Source organism: Podarcis vaucheri, assembly GCF_965113315.1.
Source record: "Podarcis vaucheri genome assembly, chromosome: 16".
NCBI classification, from domain to species: domain Eukaryota; kingdom Metazoa; phylum Chordata; class Lepidosauria; order Squamata; family Lacertidae; genus Podarcis; species Podarcis vaucheri.
The window spans coordinates 7,854,235-7,878,616 of record NC_138754.1 but is presented as its reverse complement, the minus strand read 5'-3'; the positions used below and the strand labels follow the sequence as shown (position 1 = coordinate 7,878,616).

Here is a 24,382-nt window from a genome sequence, read left to right as displayed (position 1 = left end):
ATCCAATGCACGCGTCTCCTTACCTGGGCAAACTCCGGCGGTGGCTGCGCTGCCGCTCCTGCTACCCTCCAGCCCACGCCATAGCCTGAGCCCGGCCTGCCTGTGCTCAGCTGCTCAGCCCGCTCCTCCTCCCCCCGCCTCCGCAGAGGCGGAAAGTGCGCCACCTGCCGCAGAGGAGGACCCTGGAGAGAACTCAGCTCTCCCCCCCCCCCGCCGCCGCCGCACTTGATGCATGGGATTCAGGAGGGGAGGGGGGCGGGAGGGGGGCGGGAGAGACCTGTGGCGCCCTCCATAGAAGCGTAGGATCTCAGAGTGGCGCGGGGGGGGGGGAGAGAGAGGGACACCCCAGGGTCATCCAGACAAACCCCGTGAGACGCAGGAGTCTCAGCTAAAAGCATCCATCGCAGACGCCCCCCCCCCCCTGCTTAGAAACCTCCAAGGAAGGAGTGAGCCCAGCACCTCGCGAGGGAGACCTTTCCACTTTGAAACAGTTCTTGCTGTCAGAAGGTTTTTCCTGATGTTCAGTCGGAATCTCCTTCCTTGCAACTTGGAAGTCCTGGGTTCGAGTGCTGCCCTCCAGATCAGGAGGAGAAAAGCTTGTTCCCTCTTCCGTGGGGCAGCCAGTGCCGGATTTACGTATAAGCTAAACAAGCTATAGCTTAGGAAACCCACTGTCTTGCGCCGCCGCAAAAAAAAAAACCCAAAATGAAATAAAACAAACAAACAAACAAACCTGGATGTACATTTCCAAAATATAAGATAAAAAACAAATAAAATAAAACCTACATACAGCCACAGCGTTTTGTGTTGTGTAGGTCCATAAATTACAATACAGTATAGCATATATTCAACACAAAAAACAGCAACAATTTGTTGTTGACGAAGGACAGCTGGACATATAAAGGGTCCCACTACCTTCAGTAGATCTAACCTAAACCCCGGCCCTGGCACAGCCTTTCAGATATTTGAAGATGGCTATCATATCTCCTCTCAGTTTCCTCTTTTCCATCTTAACATACCCAGCTCCCGCAACTGTTTCTCATAAGCAGGCATCCCCAAACTTTGTCCTCCAGAAGTTTTGGGACTACAACGCCCATCATCCCTAGCTAACAGGACCAGTGGTCAGGGATGATGGGAGCTCACCCCGTTGCGGGGATTCGAACTGTTGACCTTCTGATCGGTAAGCCCTTGGCTCTGTGGTATAGACCACAGCGCCACCTGCGTCCAGTTTGGGACTTACCCTCCTGTTATAAGAATTTTAAGGTCTCAAATATAGAATAAATATTCATAAATGCACACATATCTAAATATATAAACCATGTGTCTGAAATAGTCCAGGAGAACAACCCTGAAGTCATTTTGACTCTCCCAATGATCTCAAATGTTCCTCTGCAATAAGGGAGGCAAATAGGGAAAGCCTTCCCATTGTCTTTTCCGCTTACAAATCCTGTCTTAAGGGCATATTTGTGTATGAATAGGGTGAACCTGTGACCTGGATTCAGGAACTAAAGAATTAATCATCACAAAAGAATGGCCAGGCTGCCCAGGTAATGCAATCAGGCAGGATTTCTGCTGCAGACTATCTCCTATGATGTAAGTATGCTGATTTTGGGGTGGTCTTTAGCTAAGGGGGTTGGGCAATGTCAAAAGTCTTTAAAGGTTCCTGCACACTTTTAATCAGGGTCTCGCCAACCTTGGAAAGGAACTCTGCTGCAACAGAAAAATAAACATCTGCCTTGCTTTTCACTGGATCCAGCCTCTATCCATTTTTCGCTGACCAATCATGGACTTCGGGGACTCGGAGTCCCTTGGGAAGTTGGGCAGAAAAAGCCGAACCCTGATTTTTACATCAATTTCCAGAGCAAGAGAAAACAAGCTTGCTCCATTTCCCATGTGATGGCCCTTCAGATATGGCTATTGTATCGCCTCTCCATGTTCTCTTCTCCGGGCTAAACATCCCGTTCTCCACAAAGGTTGGTTTCCAGGCCCTTCACCATCTTGGCTGCCCTCCTTTGCACACCTGCCATCTTGTTGATATCCTTCTGACAGGCAGTACTGCCTCCTAAAGGTGAAGGTAAAGGGACCCCTCACCATTAGGTCCAGTCGTGACCGACTCTGGGGTTGCGACGCTCATCTCGCTCTATAGGCCAAGGGAGCCGGCGTACAGCTTCCGGGTCATGTGGCCAGCATGACTAAGCCGTTTCTGGTGAACCAGAGCAGCGCACGGAAACACCGTTTACCTTCCCACTGGAGTGGTACCTATTTATCTACTTGCACTTTGACGTGCTTTCGAACTGCTAGGTTGGCAGGAGCAGCCTCCACTGTTCCCAACCTTATTCTTTTTTTAAAAAAAATCTTTCATTTATACTTTTCTGATATATACATTTCCCTGATTTCACAATCATTTTGACATTTTAAAACTTGACTTCCTTCCCCCTGTTTCTGCGGTTCCTTAAATTTATTTTTAATATCTTCTGCATATCCAAATTCGCTTACTCGTTTATCTACTTTAAATATAAACTCTTATGCAACTGCAGGTTATTTCAGTAATCCTGCCGGTGTTTTTATTTTACTTCCAAAGTAAACCGAGGTACAACTGTATATCATTTCCCAGTAAGCCTTAACCTTACTGCAAGACCAAAAATTCCCAACTTTATTCTTAACCCTCAAGTGTGTGGCAGGCTTTTTGCAGAGACTAAGTACTGGAGGGAAAGCACTCTGTACATACTCAATCACACCCTGCCATTCCTTTCCCTTTTCCAATGCCAACCACATAATCTCCCTGTTAAGTTGTAGGTGAACATATCAGAAGACACAGCGATTCTTCAAACAGCTCTTGTTTATTCACAGGCCAGAACAGAACTGAACTGAAGGGTTCAGCCAGCCTGTTTATATAGAGCTCCAGTACAACGCAACAGTAAGCACTTTCTGTAACTATCCATACACTGAATGTCACTTTCAGTTCCTTATTTGCATATGCTGACCTGAGTGAAAAGTATCTACAGTATCCCGCTGCTGGCCCAGGGTGAGAACTTCAGTATATAACACTCCCCATTAGGAATTTCCCATTGCATGGAAAGTAACTTCCTTTCCCACTAGGAAACACCTTCCAAGTAACTTCAAAGTTTACATACTGTATGTGCCTTTACAACACCTAACAGGCAATGCTCCAAACCTGGGCAGCACAGCTTTGGCCTGGTTCTTGGTGGTTTTTTTGGACCAGATAACAACCTCAGAATATGAAAAGGACCCATGAATTATCACCAATATTATCTTAACTTTTATCCTGCCTTTTCCTCCCTCAAGGCGGCTTACGCAAGTTGAAATGACACAGATAAAATGGGGGAGGGGAGGGGAGAAGCTAAGACATACAAAAGACAACTGTTAAACAGCAATTAAACTCCAACGGAATTAAAACAAGGCACAAACCAAATCTATTTAAAACTAATGAAAGGAAAGTGAGCTGGTCTCAGACTGCCATCTAGTGGTGCAATGAAGTAGCAACTACTTCATCACTTATCTACCTATCCTATAACACAGGCATCCCTAACCTTCAGCCCTCCAGATGTTTTGGCCTACAACTCCCATGATCCCTAGCTAACAGGACCAGTGGTCAGGGATGATGGGAATTGTAGTCCAAAACATCTGGAGGGCTGAAGGTTGGGGGTGCCTGCTATAACACCTTAATGAGCATTCATATCGGTTCCCTGTTGTCTTTGTCCATGGGGTTTTCTTGGCAGGGATACTGGAGTGGCTAGTGATGTATGGAAGTGAGAGCTGGACCATAAAGAAGGCTGATCACCAAAGAATGGATGCTTTTGAATTCTGGTGCTGGAGGAGACTCTTGAGAGTCCCATGGACTGCAAGAAGATCAAACCTCTCCATTCTGAAGGAAATCAGCCCTGAGTGCTCACTGGAAGGACAGATCCTGAAGCTGAGGCTCCAATACTTTGGCCACCTCATGAGAAGAGAAGACTCCCTGGAAAAGACCCTGATGCTGGGAAAGATGGAGGGCACAAGGAGAAGGGGAGGACAGAGGATGAGATGGTTGGACAGTGTTCTTGAAGCTACTAATATGAGTCTGACCAAACTGCGGGAGGCAATGGAAGACAGGAGTGCCTGGCGTGCTTTGGTCCAGAGGGTCACGAAGAGGCAGACACGACTAAACAACAACAACAACAACAATCAGTTCCCTTGGGGGTGTTCGTACATCTTCCTGTTCGTTGTTTGTTCTTCCCATGCTTTCCCATGCCTGTCCCTGTCAGTTTCCAGACTGCATAAAATCTGATTCATTTCTGTTTCTTTTTAATATAATTTTAATCAAATTTTCTGTTTTACGATTCTGAATACTCATTTAAACATCCTTATGATATCAATGACTTCCCTTCCTCTCTTTCCGTGGTTCATTTTGCATACCATAAATCCCTGCATATTTTACATAAACTATACCATTCAGTGTTTCCATTATTACATCCATCAAAACTTGTTTACACTGTTGAATTTATCTTAAAGCTGCCAACGTTTTCAAGTGTACATCATTCCCCCCCATATAGTCAATAAACATTTTCCAATCTTCTCTAAACATATGTTCTTCTTGTTCTCTTATTCTATAGGTTAAGTCTGCTAGCTGTGCATATTCTGTCAACTTAAGTTCCCATTCTTCTTGAATTGGGACCTCGCTCGTTTTCCATTTTGGGGCTAACGAAACATGGGCCGCAATAGTGGCATACAAAAATAACCTTTTCTAACACCTGAGAATTTCTGTCTGAATTATCCCCAACAAAAGGACTCTTTTTTTTTTTGAAAAGTACTTTAAAACATTTCCGCCCCAGCTCATTATGAATTATTTCCCAACACTCTTTTACCCACCACATATGAAAAAACATTCCCTCAGCCTCTTTGACTCTCCAGCACTTATCTGATTCAGTCTTATACATCTTAGCAAACCTAGGTAAAGGTAAAGGGACCCCTGATCGTTAGGTCCAGTCATGGACGACACTGGGGTTGTGGCGCTCATCTCGCTTTATTGGCCGAGGAGCCAAATCCCCGCGACGGGGTGAGCTCCCGTTGCTCGGTCCCAGCTCCTGCTCACTAGCAGTTTGAAAGCACGTCAAAGTGCAAGTAGATAAATAGGTACCACTCCGGCGGGAAGGTAAACGGCGTTTCCGTGTGCTGCTCTGGTTCGCCAGAAGCGGCTTAGTCGTGCTGGCCACATGACCCGGAAGCTGTACGCCGGCTCCATCGGCCAATAAAGCGAGATCAGCGCCGCAACCCCAGAGTCGGTCACCACTGGACCTAATGGTCAGGGGTCCCTTTACCTTCTTACATGCGTGAAATGGACTTTATATTTACGAAAAACAACAGAGGTGCTGTATGTAAGGAAACAGTAAAAGTCAGCTGCGAGAATGGACTAACGTCAAGAGAAGGATTATTAAATGGGGATCAAAGAAGGGTGAAGTGGCTACATGAGGAAGTAATGGACATATGTTTGCAACAGGAGCGGGGAACCTGATCCCCCCCCCCAGGAATTGTATTAATTGTGTGATCTGGACTGATTTGTAATAATTTTGGAAACTAATTAAAAATATTAATTAAAAAAAGGAATAAGTGTTACATTTAAGGCAGTAGATAAAGGATTCAGAGAGAAACACCAAGGATGGGAAGTCAAAAGGTTTTAAGGGAATATTGCATTGAAACTGAACTGAATTTGTAAAACTGGATGAAAATTAATAAAAATGGATGCAAACGAAATTAATAAAAATGGATGCAAACGAAACAAAACACATGAGGAGAAGACCCAGAGAGTTCTCAATGAAGTGTGTTTTATTGTTCTTATGACGAGACTTTGAAGTCTTCTAGTGCCGGCGATGTAGTCAGGCATGGGTGCCTACAATCCATGGGAATGGATGGTCATCAAGGTTGGACTCAAGAATAGGCTGCCTTGCAGGTGGGCACTCGCTAACTCAGTGCCCTGTCTCAGGCAGGCGGTGGGATCTGTTGTGAGCATCTATGAGGGCAAGCTCCAGCACAGGCAAGAACTCGGTGAACTTCAGCTTCCCATCACGGCTCTTGTCTGCTTTCTCAAACATCTTCTTGATGTAAGCATCCTGGCTCATACCGGGCTGCGGATAAGATTGAGGAGGAAGCAGGAAAGGGTTATATTTATTTGTTCACCATTATTATTAATTTCCCGCTCTTCACCCTAAGGTCCCGAGGCAGGTTACAAGATTAAAACACAACATGAAAACATTTTAATGCAACTTCCAGCCATAGAAATAAGGTGAGCTCTTAAAATATACATCTTCAGCATCTCCAAAAGCTGTATAAGGAAGGTGCCAGGCTCTGGAGACAGAGTTCCACAGCTTTGGGGCCACAGCAGAGAAGACCCTGTCCTGCGTCACCGCCACCCCCTGAACATCTGAGGGTGGAAGAACTACCAAGGGGTCCCACTCTCCCTTTCTCAGCACCCAAGGGGGTCTTGAGGGAAGGAGGTGGTCTTTCAGTTATTTGGGGACAGATTCCAGCTCCCATCAGCCCTATCAGTCATGGCCAGTGAGCAGGGGGTTGTGGGAGTTGTAGTCCTGCCCCTGGTCTTAGAAGAAGGCAAGAGCTGAGATGGTGGTCTCTCAGGCTCAGGAAAAGCAAGAGTTGGTCTAGTTCAGGGTTCCCCAAGTTTGGTTCTCCAGCTGTTTTTGGACTACATTTCCCAACATCCCTGGCCACTGGTCCTGCTAGCTAGGGATGATGGGAACTGTAGTCCCGAAACAGCTGGAGAACTAAGCTGGGGAAACTGGGGTCTAGTTAAAGGCCAAGGGAGCCACAAATGTTATTGCACTCCAATTCCCATCAGCTCTATCCAACATGACTAAGGGTCAGGAGATGATGGGAGTTGGAGTCCAGCATCCTCTGGAGGCAGTGGCGTAGCGTGGGTTGTCAGCACCCGGGGCAAGGCAAGTAATTTGCACCCCCTAACCCGTGGATTTGTGCCCCCTAACCCGTGGATTTGCGCCCCCTAACCCTAACCCCCAGATGTTGTGCCCGGTGCGGCCGGCCCCCCCTGCACCCCCCACGCTACGCCACTGTCTGGAGGGCCACGGGAACACACACACACACCCACACCCCAGGACCAAGAGCTTTGCCCCCATCCCTGTGGCCACAGTTTTCCCAGCTGTCCATCCGTGCTTACAGGTAGAGTGTCCTTCAAGAAAGCCTGAGCTTGTTCCTTCAATAGCTTCTCGAACTCCTTGAACTGCAGGTAGTCATCCACTGGGTTTCGAATGGCATACTGGTGGAAGATGTTGATTATGCACTCCAAAGACTTCTCCAGGAGAGTTTTCATCTTGCTAAGCCTTTGGGAGGATACAGAGGAGAGGGAGGAAAAGGGGAGAGGGGTTCAAGGCTCAGGGGAGTCAGCAGCGTAACCAATATGGTGGCCTCAAGACGTTGCTGATTTCCAGCACATATAATCTCTGTAGTTGGTTGAACTACAACTCCCATCATCCTTGTCCACTGGACTCTGCAGGTTGTGGATCATGGGCATTGTAGTCCACTCACATCTGGGGATGACGAAGCCTGGGCTACGCTTACTGGCCGCAGCTCTCCTAGAATTCAGGTGGGTGACATTCTCAGCCCTACTTCCTCCAAACCAAGTAAGATTCTAGTCCTCATGGTTTTGAATGAAGGGCTGATTTAAAGTGCTGGCATCCAGGACCCAGAAAGAACACATCGAAGCCCCTTGGAAGCAGCTTTTAAAATGAGCCTGAAAATTTGCCTACAAGACGTTTTTACTAGTCTGCTAAGGAAGGCTGAAAAATTTCCAGGGCAGTGAAAAATAAAATAAGATAATGGACTTTCTAACCAAGCAGGTGGGACGCGGGTGGCGCTGTGGGTTAAACCACAGAGCCTAGGACTTGCTGATCAGAAGGTTGGCGGTTCAAATCCCCACGATGGGGTGAGCTCCCATTGCTCTGTCCCTGCTCCTGCCAACCTAGCAGTTCAAAAGCACGTCAAAGTGCAAGTAGATAAATAGGTACCGCTCCGGCGGGAAGGTAAACGGCGTTTCCGTGCGCTGCTCTGGTTCACCAGAAGCGGCTTAGTCATGCTGGCCACATGACCTGGAAGCTGTATGCCAGCTCCCTCGGCCAGTAAAGCGAGATGAGTGCCGCAACCCCAGAGTCAGCCACGACTGGACCTAATGGTCAGGAGTCCCTTTACCTTTAACTGAGCAGGTTGTCAGAAGATGGAAAGAAGGTTCGTTCTAGACTCCCTCCAGTAGCGCTAGGTATTTCTGCATTGGTAATGGAGGAAGGGACTCTGGGTTAGCCCTACTCAGAGCAGACCCATTGTAATGGATGGACTGGGCTAGCTTAGCTCCATTCCTTTCAATGGGCTGACTCTGAATATCCCTTGGTCAGCTACTGCCCTCTCCTTCCTTGGCAGCTAGCAGCAAACCAAAGCAGGCAGAGGAGCAGCAGTTCCCATGGGAGGCTGCTTCCAAACCGCCTCCAGTTTGGCTGCCAAGAGATGAGGACTTACCTGAGTTTCCAAAGGGAGCAGGATCCGAGAAGAGAGGTGATGTGAATGCAGGCGTCGAGGCAGGCCGGTTTTTATAGCTTCCTCAGCTGCGGAAGAGTCTTGCAAATCATCCCCGGCTTGTGCTGATTTCCTCTCCTCTGGAAAGAGCCTCCCATTGCGAAATGTCAAATAAGCACCTGCCACACCCGCCTTTGACGAAATCAAGGATGCATTTTGTCAAGTGTGACTTGGTTGAGATCCCTGCCTTGCAGAGGGCTAGAATAGATGACGCTCCGGGCCCCTTGAAACTCTGCAGTTCCATCGTTTTATGTTTTAAGAGAGGCGGTTCAGATACATGTCTGTCAAGTGACTGATTGAACTGCTTGTTTTGCCTCCCAAATAATAATAATAATAATAATAATAATAATAATAATAATAGAATAATTTATTGTTTATAACCCGTCCATCTGGCTGGGTTTCCCCAGCCACTCTGGGCAGCTCCAAACAGGATTGATGATGATGATGATGATGATACAGTGGACACTTGGGTTGCTAACGTGATCCGTGCGGAAGGCACGTTCGCAAACCGCAGCGTTTGCAACCCACCCCCTTGCCTCTTAACACTCCCCTGAGTAATCCCACTTACGGGAACGCTGCATTAGGTAAAGGTAAAGGACTCCTGGGTGGTTACGTCCAGTCAAAGGCGACTATGGGGTTGGGGTGCTCATTTTGCTTTCAGGCCAAGGGAGTCGGCGTTTGTCCACAGACATCTTTCCAGGTCATGTGGCCAGCATGACTAAACCGCTTCTGGCATAATGGAACACCATGACGGAAACCAGAGCGCACAGAAACTCCGTTTACCTTCCAACCGCAGCAGTACCTATTTATCTGCTTGCCCTGGTGTGCTTTCAAATTGCTAGGTTGGCAGAAGCTGGGGCAGAGCAACAGGAGCTCACCCTGTCGCGGGGATTCGAACCACTGACCTTCTAATCGGCAAGCCCAAGAGGCTCAGTGGTTTAGACCACAGCACCACCCACCTCCCTGCCACTGCTTTACACCTCACCCAAACCCCTCCATTGTTCACTCAGAACTGCCCCCCCATCTTTTCACAACTTGCCCCAATCCTAAAATCCTCTTGCTGCTGCCGTACTCAGAGAAGAAAGGAATGAAGATGCGAAAGTCTTTCTCCCGGCACTGACACTCATTTCCTTCTGTCGGAGGTGAAGGGAGAAGGGGAGAGAGATTTCATCCTCTTCATTCCCCTCAGCGAGCAGCAGGTGATCCACAGTGTGACGCCCTTTCCCCTTGCAAAAATATAATATATTAAGATAAGCAAGACCCTGCCTCCTTGCTCTGCTGGCCTGCGACCCCACAGCACCAACCTGCCTGCTTCCCCCTTTCTGCCCATTGTTGCCATGCTGCCATGCGCATGGCCCCCTACTGGCGGCTGCACAAACTACAGTGTGCCGACTTTGCCCCTTGCAAAAAGTATCATTTGTTGTTTAGTCGTTTAGTCGTGTCCGACTCTTTGTGACCCCATAGACCAGAACACGCCAGGCACTCCTGTCTTCCACTGCCTCCCACAGTTTGATCAAACTCATGTCTGTAGCTTTGAGAACACTGTCCCACCATCTCATCCTCTGTCGTCCCCTTCTCCTTGTGCCCTCAACCTTTCCCAACATCAGGGTCTTTTCCAGGGAGTCTTCTCTTCTCATGGGGTGGCCAAAGTATTGGAGCCTCAGCTTCAGGATCTGTCCTTCCAGTGAGCACTCAGGGCTGATTTCCTTCAGAATGGATAGGTAAACGGCGTTTCTGTGTGCTGCGCTGGCTCGCCAGATGCAGTTTGTCAAGCTGGCCACGTGACCCGGAAGTGTCTCCAGACAGCGCTGGCCCCCGGCCTCTTAAGTGAGATGGGCGCACAACCCCAGAGTCGGACACGACTGGCCCGTACGGGCAGTGGTACCTTTACCTTTACTTTTTTACTCCTGGACCAAAGATAATTTTAAATAAAGTCCATTCAACCTCGGTTGAGGGGGGAGGGCATAATAAAACATTGTTAAATTCCTTGTTCAGCAGAAATCAAGAGCCTCCCCCATCTTTCCCTCGGTGTCAGACAGAATAATATAGCTACAACTACGCACATCTATTTTGCATGAGAGGTCAAGAATTTAAAAAAGCACTTTGTCCTCCTCCTTCTTTGCTAGCTGTTGTAAGGGGTTTCAATCTTCATAAACATCATTCAAATACCTTCAAAGATCCAAAGAGAAGATCTTGGCAGCTGATTGATTGCAGCCTGTTATAATATGCCGTTGCAGGAGCGCCTCATAATTAACACCAATATTCCAAATTAGTGAGGAACCGATCACAAATCATGCCGGAGATGGAGGTTTGTCCCGTGGAGGACCTTAAAGTCCACAAATGACAATATTTTGGAGGTCCCAAGTCACAAGGTGATTAGATTGGTCTCAACTAGGGCCGGGGCCTTTTCAGTACTGGCCCCAACTTGGTGGAATGCTCTGTCACAAGAGACTAGGGCCCTGCGGGACTTGACATCTTTCCGCAGGGCCTGCAAGATAGAGCTGTTCTGCCTTGCCTTTGGTTTGGACTCAGTCTGACCCTTATGTTTCCCTCCCCTTATGGTTTTGACTTTTAAAATGAGGCTGCATTTTAAATTGCATTTTAACCTGTATTTTAAATTGTTTCTTTTTCTTTTTTCTTATTATGTTTTTACTGAAATTTTATTGGTGTTAGCCGCCCTGAGCCTGGCTCTGGCTGGGGCAGGTGGGGTATAAATAAAATTTATTATTATTATTATTATTATTATTATTATTATTATTAACAGAGACAGGCACGGCGATGGAGTCTCAGATTGCTTGGGAAGGACTTTGGAGGAGGAGGAGAATTAGGTAGCTATGGGAAGGCAGAGACCCCCACAACGGCATAATATGGGCAAGATCTACTGGGATGAATTGATGTGCTCACCAGGCCTGGGCTGAGCAGCCTTGTATCCTTTAAGAAAGAGTTTAATTTACAGTGGTGCATCGCAAGACAAAAAGAATCCGTCCTGTGATTCTCTTTGTCTAGCGGTTTTTTCGTCTTGCGAAGCAAGCCCATTGAAGGATTAGCGGATTAGCGCTATTAGCGCTATTAGCGGCTTTTAGCGGCTTTTAGCGGCTTATCTGCTGATCGAATCAGCTGATAAGTGGCTTAGCAGCTTAGAAAAAGGGGGGGGGAGAGGAAAAAAACCCAGCAGGAACTCGCAAGACATTGTCGTCTTGCGAAGCAAGCCCATAGGAAATTCGTTTTGCGAAGCACCTCCAAAACGGAAAACTCTTTCGTCTAGCGAGTTTTCCGTCTTGCGAGGTATTCGTCTTGCGGGGCACCACTGTACTTAACGCCATGTGATTTAGGGCGACCAATACCTACTAACCACGATGGCTACGCCTCAGGAATACTTCTGAATACCAATAGCCGGAAACAGCAAGAGGGGAGGGGGTCCTGTGTTCGAGTCCTGCTTGTGGGTTCCCATTGGGGCATCTGGGTTGGCCATTGTGAGAACAGGATGCTGGACTCAATGGGCCATTGGCCTAATCCAGCAACCTCTTCTTATGTACTTACGTCTAAATGAGTAAACATCAGCATTGTGGCTGGTGCAACGTGGTCCATTATGAGAACACCCAACATTTTGGGGGTATGAAAACACGGAAAGCAGCGACGCCCGTCCACCCACGACTAATAACTCAGGCCGCCTTGCAAGCCTTGGAAAAGCCAGCTATTGCTTGTCGAATCTGGTAACCTGGATTGTGCAAATGGGGCCACAGAACAACTTGCTTGGCATATCAATGGAGGGTTGCATATTAATGGCTAAGAGCAGTGGATAATTAAAGGAACCGCACTAACAGGAAGGATAGGCAGATACCAGGCGCTGGCTTGGAACAAATAACAAGGAAAAGAAGTTTGCCTTCATGATCAACTCCCAACGTTCCTGAAGTCTATGGGGTGTTGTGAAACATAGTACAATTGCCCGAGTTTCAGGTTCATGGCGCATATAAGGCTGGAGAACCCTTCTTCAGCCCCAGGGCCACATTCCCTCCTTAGCGAGGTTTTTGGGGGGGCATGGGCCAGTGGGCGGAGCCAGTGCAAGCAGGAACTAGAGAAGGGCTATTGTTTGGCGCAATCAGAAGGTCTCAGGTTTGGTCCCTGGCATGCCCATGTAGGGCTGGGAGAGAGAGACCCCTTGCTTGATGTTACGGAAATATCTAGGTGCGAGGCTGCTCAGTCACCCAGCTCATTGGGCAGAGCCCGCAGGTCCCTGCGGAATAAAGGAAGGAGTCCAGCCACCAACCGGAGCAAATACTGTATTTTTTGCACCATGACACTCACTTTTTTCCTCCTAGAAAGTAAGGGGAAATGTCTGTGCGTGTTATGGAGGAAATGCCTACGGGTGGCATGCCTACGGACTTTCCTCCTCTAAAAACTACGTGCGTGTTATGGTCGGGTGTGTGTTATAGAGCGAAAAATACGGTAGCTGTAGACCAAAGTTTATTGTGCAACAGGTTCAAAGAGGAATTTTGAACCCCGAGGATGGGGTCACAAGGACTTTGGAACAACTGATTGGTTCAAAATTGGGAAAGGCGTACGACAAGGCTGTATATTGTCTCCCTGCTTATTTAACTTATATGCAGAATTCATCATGCGAAAGGCTGGGCTGGATGAATCCCAAGCCGGAATTAAGATTGCCGGAAGAAATATCAACAACCTCAGATATGCAGATGACACAACCTTGATGACAGAAAGTGAGGAGGAATTAAAGAACCTTTTAATGAGGGTGAAATTGGAGAGCGCAACATATGGTCTGAAGCTCAACATCAAAAAAACGAAGATCATGGCCACTGGTCCCATCACCTGCTGGCAAAAAGAAGGGGAAGAAATGGAGGCAGTGAGAGATTTTACTTTCTTGGGCTCCATGATCACTGCAGATGGTGACAGCAGCCACAAAATTAAAAGACGCCTGCTTCTTGGGAGAAAGGAAATGACAAACCTAGGCAGCATCTTAAAAAGCAGAGACATCACCTTGCCAACAAAGGTCCGTATAGTAAAAGCTATGGTTTTCCCAGTAGTGATGTATGGAAGTGAGAGCTGGACCATAAAGAAGACTGATCACTGAAGAATTGATGCCTTTGAATTATGGTACTGGAGGAGACTCTTGAGAGTCCCATGGACTGCAAGAAGATCAAACCTCTCCATTCTTAAGGAAATCAGCCCTGAGTGCTCATTGGAAGGACAGATCCTGAAGCTGAGGCTCCAATACTTTGGCCACCTCATGAGAAGAGAAGACTCCCTGGATAAGACCCTGATGTTGGGAAAGATGGAGGGCACAAGGAGAAGGGGATGACAGAGGACAAGATGGTTGGACAGTGTTCTCGAAGCTACCAGCATGAGTTTGACCAAACTGTGGGAGGCAGTGGAAGACAGGAGTGCCTGGCGTGCTCTGGTCCAGGGGGTCACGAAGAGTCGGACATGACTAAACAACTAAACAACAACAACAAATTTTTTATCCCAGCATACAGTTCATTAAGCATCATCACTACATCATTGCTATATCAGAAAAGGGGAGGGTTATACATGATTAATATAGGAGGGATGTGTTGGGGCAACAGGTGGATACAGGATATGTATTGGGAAGTACATTCTAAGCACCTACTACAAAGGGACGATAGAACTTTGGTTTGCGTAGTCTGCCACCTGGGCAAGTCCAAAGGAGTGCCTTTGCCCAGTGATTGACACCTATGAGTACCTTCCTGCGAGTACGTGACCTCCTGCTTGAGGGATTATGGCGGGGATCAAGTGGTTTCCAAGTCCTTGACCAATGAAGCAAATTGGGGGTGGAATGAAGGAAACTGGCAAAGGAGTTGATTTTATGTGGTTTTTAAAGCTAGGTAACTTCCCTGAGCTGTCAAGCTGAAAGGATACATTTATGCATAATATTTGTACCATTTAACAACTTTAAAGATGTGTCCCCCCCCCCGTAATATCCATAACACTTGCAAATCCTGGAGAGCTGTTGCCAGTCAGTGTCCACAATACTGACCTAGATGGACTAATGGCTTGACTCAGAGTTGCTGGCTTTGGCCAGGCAAAGTACAGGACGGATTGGGGGTGGAATAGGGGGTGGGGGCTAAAATGACTTTACCTGGTGAAGAAATGACTTCAGAGCAATCCATGACGATGGCACACATGGTTCACCGTGTTTTATTCAACGAGAAAAATAACAAAAGCACTATAATGGACGAGTGTAAGAAAAATATTGAATGTTACAAGTGTAGCTGGGCTTTGTAATGCTCACTGGTTTGCTGCTGCCCCTTCAGAAACCGCCTTGTCTGTCTTGATGGCAACTTCCAGGCAACTCTATTACTCCTTTAAACTCATTGTGTATTTAAGCAAGTCAACTCATCGAGCTTAATCAAATGTCCAAGGGCCAATGAACATCATTAGTGTATTTAATAACATTGCCATTTAATAAGCTAAACTATTAAGCCCTCTTTTTCAAAAATAGATTTCATAAATCCAAATAAATAATTATTTTCACAATATACAAAAAGAAGCATGCATCTACCTGCACACTTCCAAGACATTTGCCCTACATAGCTGGCTTGCCATCTCCCAGCTCTTTAGCATGCCTCCTTCCCCTCGTGGTGCCCAGCTCTCTGTTCATGTTCAGTTCTTGCCAATCTCTGAACAAGAAGCTGGAGAGTGGGGTTATTAAAAACCCAGCAATGTTTCTCTTGTATTTTCAAACTCCCCTGGCTTTTTAGCAGTTAGGGACCCAAAATGCAGCAGTCTGATTGGTCCTAGAACAATAGGATCCAAAATGCAGCAGTCTGATTGGTCCTAGAACAATAAGATTCAGAATGCAGCAGTCTGATTGGTCCTAGAACAATAGGATCCAAAATGCACCAGTCTGAGTGGTCCTAGAACAATAGGATCCAAAATGCAGCAGTCTGATTGGTCCACAGGAGCCACCCAATCCAACTCCAAGTGGAAGTGAATCCGCAACCTGATTGATCTACAGGAGAATCCCGGAATTAGCCAATCACATGGGGCCTATTGTGTAAATAATGTATATAATGTAAATAAAGCAGACATTTCGGGGGAACTGGCCTTCCTCCCTACAATGAGCTGAATAAAGAGCATGAAATCCACACTCGACTCCGAGTATATGTCAGGGTTTCTCTGGCCGCCAACAATGCCTTAACCCCTTGCCCCTAAAGCGAAGAAGTTGAAGAATGACAAAGGGAGAGTGTGGTAGATCACTGCCAGTTTTTGATACTGGATAGTAGATCACAGCCTATTTGAACCTGGACATGCCTGGACTAGATGATCCTCAGGGTCCCTTCCAACTCTACAATTTTATAATACAACAAAGAGCACCTCCTTTCTTTGAATGGCTAGTTATGGCCTCCACAAACGTGTCTAGTCTGTGACTGCATTTTGGAAATGTGCTTGTTTGACAAAGGGCTACAGCTCATTGGTAGAGGTGTCTCTGCATGGACAAAGGCCGGAGATCGAATTCCCGGCATTTCCAGCTGGGCTGAGAATGGCTCTGCCCAAAACCACGGAGAGCTGCTGCCAATCTGTGTTGATGCTACTGATCTAGGTGTGTCAAGGGTCTGACTCTGCTAAGTTCACGATTGGGAAATAATTGCCAAAGCTGCCTGAAGGTGAGCCAGTCTCCTCAAAGGATCAACCTGTTTCAGAGTTCCAGTAAGTGATTTGGGATGTAGATGAGGACTTTTGAGATGGCTCTTCCATTGGTTCTCCTTCCGGGTACCACATTTCAACAACAAGGACGCCTCTCTGTGTATTGGAACCAAAGGGTTTTCAACAGTGGATTGCAAAACCCTTGGTAAAACAAGTTTGGGAACTGTGGGAACTGGGGATCCTTTCTGTACAGCTGAGCTCACCACCTTCTTGCTAATGGGATTTTGCCTATCAAAGGGACGGATGGGCCAATTTGTCTACTTCTGTTTCCTTCGGTTATTCGTTTCCCCCGTCTCAAATCCAGCTCCCAGCATGTCCACAACAGTTTGCATATCCGGCGCTGTGGTGCAAAGATCCCTCCGGCGGGGGACCCCCCCATTTCCCAGTGTTGCTGACCTTTTTAAAGGGGGGAACCCCAAAGTTGCTGACCTTTTTCTAGGGAGCTGCCACCATGCCAAGACATTATCTCTGCTTGGGAAAAGAAAACAGGAAACATGAACAAAGAACCAGTAAACAGTTAGGATGCAGCTTAACTGTATCAGAAAGGCACCCAGCCAATTTGGTTGCCCCTAAATATTCCTGCAGACATTTCTGAGATCATGGTCTTTCTAACGAGTGGCTTTGTTAATTGTCTTACTTTAAATGTTGTGATGATCCTATGCCCTTTTAAAATGTGGTTTTTGGGGGTGGGGGGTTATTACGGTTGTTGTTTTTATTTTGATTATGTATTTTGTGGTTTTATATTTTGATTTTATTCAGTGAAGTGCACCAAGACCTTGGGGTATAGGGTGGTATATAAATTCAAAAATTCAATTAATAATAATAATAATAATAATAATAATAATAATAATCCCACTTCCTACCATCCACATGCCCCTTTTTGTCCCTTTACACTGGCATGTTTTGCACCAGCTTTCTTTCAATTAGCATAAATAGATAAAACTGGAAGTGGAGGGGAGAGAGGTAGCAGTGAGAGAAGACAGACAGACACCCCCTCCCATATCCTATGCCTTCCTGCAGCAACACTCAGAAGGAAATCTGTCTCTGTATACAATTGGGCTTACTCTCAGGTGCATTTACATAGGATTATCTTTGCTGCAGGAAATATACCTTTATATTGCTTTTAATCATCACCTGCCCCAGGAAGGTGACCTTTGCAAAATGAAATTGCACGGCTGCGTTGCAAGATCAGAATAATAGTAATTATTATAATAATAATACTTTATTATTTATACCCCGCCCATCTGGCTGGGTTTCCCCAGCCACTCTGGGCGGCTTCCAACAGAATATTAAAATACAATAGTCTATTAAACATTAAAAGCTTCCCTAAACAGGGCTGCCTTCAGATGCCTTCTAAAAGTCTGGTAGTTGTTCTTCTCTTTGACATCTGGTGGGAGGGCGTTCCACAGGACGGGCGCCACTACCGAGAAGGCCCTCTGCCTGGTTCCCTGTAACTTGGCTTCTCACAGTGAGGGAACCGCCAGAAGGCCCTCAGCCCTGGACCTCAGTGTCCGGGCAGAACAATGGGCGTGGAGACACTCTTTCAGGTATACTGGACCAAGGCTGTTTAGGGCTTTAAAGGTCAGCACCAACACTTTAAATTGTGCTCAGAAACGTACTGGGAGCCAGTGTAGGTCTTTCAAGACCAGTGTTATGTGGTCCCGGCGGCCGCTCCCAGTCACCAGTCTAGCTGCCGCATTCTGGATTAGTTATTTCCTAGTCACCTTCAAAGGTTATTAAGCCACCACCTGTTTGTCATCCTGCTCAAATCACTCTTGGGAATAGGCTGGACCACTTTTAGTCCAAGAAGGTTGAAAGGGCTGTTTAGCGGTGGCAGCGAAGCTAAAGACGAAGTCTAACTTTCTCTGCCTGGCTTCCTGCCCTCCCTCGACTGTTGCAGTGCAGGCTAGAAGGCATGGATACAAGAAACACCACTGCAATCACGGCAACTTTGGCTCTTAATCATTGCACAAGAGTGGAAGGTGACAAAATGAAAGGCGTTTTCAGACGCATATGGAATTTGGTCAGGATTAAGGACTTCCCATCAGGAAACAGGTTGTATGGTAATTCCTCGGTGGCACCCAATCACTCCCTCATCTGAATCTTGTGTCATCACCATCGCTGAAATCCAGACTCAGGGAGGTATATATAAGCAGTGCCAGGAGAGCCCTACATCACACCCACGGCTAGAAATCGGCTGGCAAGCTTGGTGAGTCTCTCTCTTATAACCCCTCTCTTTAGAGAAATGTTGCGCCAAAACCTGTCCTCCAGTGATTGCAATAACCGGTACATGGTGCTGCAACTGGAAATGTCTCAGAAAACTTCCACAGGTCCAAAACACAGTGGCTGGAGTCAGGGGTGGAGGAAGGGGGTTATGGTGGGGGCGTACCGCCCTGGGTGTCTTCGCTGAGGGGGGTGACATTTGGCAGTTGCGGGTGGGCAGCACGCCAAATGTCCGCCATCGGTGACTCGTTCCGCCCCCTGGTTGCAGGGCACGCGTGCCGCTCCATGCACCAGAGTGGCTATCCTGCGCCTGGGAGGGCACCCTCCGTGCCCCGCCCCCCTTGGGTGCGTGCCCGCCCTGGGCAGTGGGGTAAAATGTTCCGCTGTTGGCTGGGGTTGCCTTTAGATGTCACATAAGGTCTGTTCTAAAAGCGGTGGATTGGCTACTGGTCTGTTTCTGGGCCCAATTCAGGGCCCGCCCATTTGTGTTTAAAATCCTAAACGACTTAGGCGCCAAATATCTTAAAGGCCCTCTTCCTCCTTAAAGGACCACCCCCCCGGTAATAAAATGAGCAGAGGTGACCCTTTTGGTAGCTCCCCCTCCCTCAGAGGTTTGGGGTGGTGGTCCCCCAGGAGAGGGCCTTCTCTGTGGCAGCCCCTAAAGTTGTGGAATTCCCGCCTCACAGAGGTTCATCTGGCTTTTCGCTTCCTGGTAAACCCTCAAGCTATCTAAGTTTTGGCAATATGTTTTTAAGTGGCCAAAAGGGGACTTTGGCAAACCCAACCGCCATTGAACCAAATGTGTTTTGACTATACGTAATTTTAGCTTTAGGCGCAATCCTCAGAAAGTAACCCCTGTGTAAATTGCAGGCTTACTGTACGACTTTACAGCTTTCTTCACTTGGCCTTTGACACCCAAGGCGTGTGTTTTCTGGTTCCACCTGTTCCTGTACCTGTAATCTGATTTAACTGTTTTTTAAATCTTAAATGGTTGTAACTTGGTGGTAAAGGGCGAGTTATAAATGTGGTGGCGTTTATGATGATGATAGTAGTAATAGTTTCTCAAATGTTTCCTTACCCCACAAAAGAGGCCTCTGCTTTTCTACCTCATTTGCAGAGTCCTTTAGGAGGTCTTTATAATTTCGGAGAGTTAGGTGATGATTTTACCTAACCTAGAGTTCTGTGAGAGGGACCAGGGGTCTGGGCATGTCCCTCTCAGGCCCTGTAGCCTCCACAGCTGTTCGTACAACAACATCTGGGTGTGGACAGCCCTGCCACGTATTCCTGTGGAACATGACTGAAACATAGGAACAAGGAGAGACTTCCAGCCCTTAACAATCTACAATTGCCATGGTTCTTTCTTTGCAAGGGGCGATGGGCAGGAACCCACGACTGTTCTCAGTGTTATCATAGTATTTTCAGTGTATAGTCTTTTGGAGAACTGAGAAATCGAAACGTATTCACACATCCTTATCTGCTGCTGGTGGCTGAACTGGAATATCTTGCTGGCTTGCGGCTTCCTAAATTCTTAATAGCTTTAGTGGCCGAAAAGGCCCATGATTATGAACACGTTTCTGTTGAGATGTGTCCAAGGGAACGGGGGCAATTGGCAGGCCCCCAGCTGGCTCCAGCCCACCGGTTGGTTGCCAGTCAAACTCCAGTCCTTGGTTCTGCATCAAACTGTGACTCAGGGCTTCAAGAAGAAGAAGAAGAAGAGTTTGGATTTGATATCCCGCCTTTCACTCCCTTTAAGGAGTCTCAAAGCGGCTAACATTCTCCTTTCCCTTCCTCCCCCACAACAAACACTCTGTGAGGTGAGTGGGGCTGAGAGACTTCAAAGAAGTGCGACTGGCCCAAGGTCACCCAGCAGCTGCATGTGGAGGAGCGGAGACGCGAACCCGGTTCCCCAGATAACGAGACTACCGCTCTTAACCACTACACCATACTGGCTCTTCAGACACCTTTCAGAAGCTGAGCACGCAAGCCAGCAGAGTAAAAAAAAAAAACCTCTTCTCAACAGAAGGGCAGATAGAGGCATATATGTAAAGCATATTCACAGCAGTTTATTTAGCATACATCATGTCAGGGAACTGACATCGGAGCCAGAGGCGGGGGGAAGGCTCTCAAGTGATGCTGGAGAGGGACCCAGCAGGGAGAGAGGCAGCTCATCAGCTGGGGAAGCAAATCAACACCAGGGATAAAGGGGGGCAGATGGGGGAATCGGCGAGAGGGCTCCAGGACTCTTCGCTGGACACCAGCGGGGAGAGCACGGGTCCTCCGCTACCCACACCCTCCCTGCGCAGAAGACTTCCGTGCAGGGAGAATAGGAGGAGACTTGGCGTCAAACAGCTTTTATGCTGGAAAAGGTTTAAGAAACGCCCACTGACGGATACTGCTAGTGACTGAGGCAGCCACGAAGTGAAGGGCTGTCGAGACAGAAAAGGTTTAACAAGCCAACTTAGCCAGGAGTGGCGGCAACTTACGCACGAGCAATGATATTCATCACACATCAGGACAAAGAAAAACATGTCTGCTCTTCTTGCATGTCCAAAGCAAGAAGCATAAGCAAAAGCTATACACAAATGGAAGTTCCCAGCAAGCTGTGCTGGAATGTAAACAGGCATGTGGCACACAACAGTCATGCCTGTTTCTCTTAGGGTGGAACGGAATATCTTAACAGTTTCATGCCTCTTCCAGGTCAGCAGAGATTGCAGAGAATGGCAACCCACCAACACCCCCCGGTTACCCATCCCAAGGCTCCGAGTACATCGGATAGTTTGCCTCACTGCACTCTGGAGTTGGCGCTCGAGATCATTGTGAACATCTACCATCAATTTGCTCCTCGGGAAGGCAAGGATGACTTCTTGAGCCTCAAGGACATGACGGAGCTTCTCAAGAGCCAAGCTCCCACTTTCCTGGCTGCCTGTGTGAGTGAAGCCAGAGGAAATGGTGGTGGTGCAAATGTGTTTGCAAAAAATCGGGAGTCAGGTTGTTGTTGTTGTTTAGTCGTGTCCGACTCTTTGTGACCCCATGGACCAGAGCACGCCAGGCACTCCTGTCTTCCACTGCCTCCCGCAGTTTGGTCAAACTCATGTTGGTAGCTTCGACAACACTGTCCAACCATCTCATCCTCTGTCATTCCCTTCTCCTTGTGCCCTCCATCTTTCCCAACATCAGGGTCTTTTCCAGGGAGTCTTCTCTTCTCATGAGGTGGCCAAAGTATTGGAGCCTCAGCTTCAGGATCTGCCCTTCCAGTGAGCACTCGGGACTCCATCCTTCAGAATGGATCGGTTTGATCTTCTTGCAGTCCATGGGACTCTCAAGAGTCTCCTCCAGCACCATAATTCAGAAGCATCAATTCTTCGGTGATCAGCCTTCTTTATGGTCCAGCTCTCACTTCCATACATCACTAATGGGAAAACCATAGCTTTAACTATATGGACCTTTGTTGGCAACGTGATGTCTTTGCTTTTTAAGATGCTAGCTTTCTTGTAATGTTGGGGCCATCCGGATGACCTGTTTGCCGAGAGTTCATCCTGATTTGCTTGCACAAAGGTGATGCAGGGGTTAGATGAGACCTGGTCTTTACTGAGTTCCCCAAGAAAAGGGATGGACTGTTAAACCACCCTGGGAACTGTAGTGCTGTGAGGGGAAAAGAGGGTCCCCTAGCAACTCTCAGCACCTTTAACCAAACTGTGGTCCCCAAGGAACTATTGGGGGCCCACTTCAAATCCCTGATTCTCCCTTTGAAGCCTTCCCTGCCACACCAACGCCCCACATTATGTATGATTTTAGTTGCAGGGCTGCTGGGCATAGCTTCCCTCAAAAGGCCATGTGGGGCCAAATGGGGAGGCCTGGCAGGTGAGCTTTTAGTCTGCACCTACATCCCTCCTGCAATTCTAGATATAGGTAGGTAGCTGTGTTGGTCTGCCGCAGCTGAAATAAAATTTTAAAAATCCTTCCAGTAGCACCTTAGAGAAGTTTGTTATTGGTATGAGCTTTCGTGTGTATGCACACTTCTTCAGATACAGTGGTACCTCAGGTTAAGAACTTAATTTTTTCTGGAGGTCCGTTCTTAACCTGAAACTGTTCTTAACCTGAGGCACCACTTTAGCTAAAGGGGCCTCCCGCTGCTGCCGCACGATTTCTGTTCTCATCCTGAAGCAAAGTTATTAACCCGAGGTACTATTTCTGGGTTAGCGGTGTCTGTAACCTGAAGCATCTGTAACCTGAGGTACCACTGTACACTGAAACAGAAGTCACTAGAACCTTACATATAGTGAGAGGGTGGGGAGGGGTATTACTCAGAAGGGTGGTGGGAATGGGACTTATTACCAAACTCAAAACCATGGAGAGACCTGGTCTGAATAGAGATATTGGATCCTTATCTCATTATACATGATAAAGCTATTTTTGGCCATCTCACCCCTTGCTTTTTCCTGTAAGACCAATTGCAGTCGTTAACAGTCGTCAACTGATTTACCACACCTATCAGCCAATCACCCATTCCCACCACCCTTCTGAGTAATACCCCTCCCCACCCTCTCACTATATATAAGGGTCTAGTGACTTCTGTTCAAGTGTATCTGAAGAAGTGTGCATGCACACGAAAGCTCATACCAAGAACTAACTTAGTTGGTCTTTAAGGTGCTACTGGAAGGAATTTTTTTATTATGGTTTTTATTGTAAGTGGTGATGGATGATGGAAATTGTAGTCCAGCCATATCTGGTCCCCTAAGGTCAAAGAATAAGGCAGATCATGATGTTTTCAGAGGAGCATTTGCCAACCAAAGTTTCATCTAGTTCTCCCCATCTTCCCTTACAGAACAGAAACCGCCCAGGCTACATGAAAGAGCTCTTCAAAAAGGCAGATGTTGACAAGACCGGACAACTGACTTTTGAGGAGTTCACCAAAGTGTTTGCTCTCCTGGCAGACGATACCCATCGCCTGAGTCACGGCGAGGACCGATGTGGCCCAGACCACGATTGAGCTCCCCCCGTAAATTGGTACTGCCTGTTGTAAAAGCTGCCAAATAAAGGATTTGCACGAGGCGTGTGACCCTAAAGCATCTGTTCATAGAACTGTAGCATCGGTAGGGACCCCCGGGGTCATCTAGTCTGGCTCCTTGCAATGTGGGCTGCCCAACCTCTGTTAAAAACCTCCCATGAAGGTAATCCCACCACGTCTCAACGGAACATACCTTTTTAAAAAACCAAAAATCCATTACCATGAATTTATAATAGCAAAAACATACACAGAATAGAATGGCTGATCATAACAGGAAAAACCAGCAGTACCATTACATACACCGGCCTATAAAAAGTAACATTATTATAATATTTTTTTACAGAAGGAAATGCTTAATTCTGTAATAATCAAAATGCAAACGTACTTCCTCAATTCCCCCAATTTCCAGGGGTTCCAGGAGCTTATCCAGGGTTCAGTTTCCTTGGAATGAGGGACAGCAGAGACTGTGGTCTCTTTAAGATATATAGTTTATTCACACATATATACAGCCTGAGTCATGGGTAGGCAAACTAAGGCCCGGGGGCCGGATCCGGCCCAATTGCCTTCTAAATCTGGTCCGGGAATCAGCGTGTTTTTACATGAGTGGAATGTGTCCTTTTATTTAAAATGCATCTCTGGGTTATTTGTGGGGCATAGGAATTTGTTCATTTCCCCCCTTCAAAATATAGTCCGGCCCCCCACAAGGTCTGAGGGACAGCGGACCGGCCCCCTGCTGAAAAAGGTTGCTGACCCCTGGCTGAGTCTACGATGGAGGGGCTCGCAGCATTAACAGCCCAAGAGGCTCTTGCTTCTCGCACAGCCACAGCCTTGGATTCAAGCCGAAATCGGGCATGGCTCTGACTCTGGCTTCCCAGC

At 47.4% G+C, this 24,382-nt stretch overlaps 3 protein-coding genes across 4 annotated transcripts in view; 1 reads left to right on the top strand and 2 right to left on the bottom strand.

Moving 5' to 3' along the window:
• Positions 1–134, bottom strand: part of DENND4B (DENN domain containing 4B) — a 56,644-nt gene extending 56,510 nt beyond the window's left edge. For both annotated transcript variants that reach the window (XM_082202031.1, XM_082202033.1), the window contains exon 1: positions 24–134. The gene's annotated coding sequence lies outside the window, so the exon portion shown is untranslated. The remainder of the gene's footprint in view (positions 1–23) is intronic.
• Positions 135–5,800: 5,666 nt separating this feature from the next.
• LOC309521405 (protein S100-A12-like) lies at positions 5,801–8,683 on the bottom strand. The gene is made up of 3 exons (XM_082203849.1): positions 8,536–8,683; positions 7,187–7,349; positions 5,801–6,122 (listed from the first exon to the last, which is right to left on the bottom strand). The coding sequence occupies exons 2-3, from the start codon at positions 7,337–7,339 to the stop codon at positions 5,964–5,966; spliced, it is 312 nt and encodes a 103-aa protein (XP_082059975.1). The 5' UTR covers positions 7,340–7,349; positions 8,536–8,683; the 3' UTR covers positions 5,801–5,963.
• A 7,117-nt stretch (positions 8,684–15,800) lies between these two features.
• LOC309521676 (protein S100-A7-like) lies at positions 15,801–23,549 on the top strand (the record flags this gene model as incomplete). The annotated part of the gene is made up of 4 exons (XM_082204386.1): positions 15,801–15,814; positions 16,226–16,278; positions 21,196–21,425; positions 23,324–23,549. The coding sequence occupies 4 exons, from the start codon at positions 15,801–15,803 to the stop codon at positions 23,486–23,488; spliced, it is 462 nt and encodes a 153-aa protein (XP_082060512.1). The 3' UTR covers positions 23,489–23,549.
• Positions 23,550–24,382: the final 833 nt, after the last annotated feature.

Coding starts and splice junctions, on each gene's coding strand:
- LOC309521405 (XM_082203849.1), bottom strand. CDS start 7,339: ATGAAAACTCTCCTGGAGAAGTCTTTGGAGTGCATAATCAACATCTTC. Junction 6,123..7,186: donor TCTTGAAGGACACTCTACCT/GTAAGCACGGAT, acceptor TCTTATCCGCAG/CCCGGTATGAGCCAGGATGC.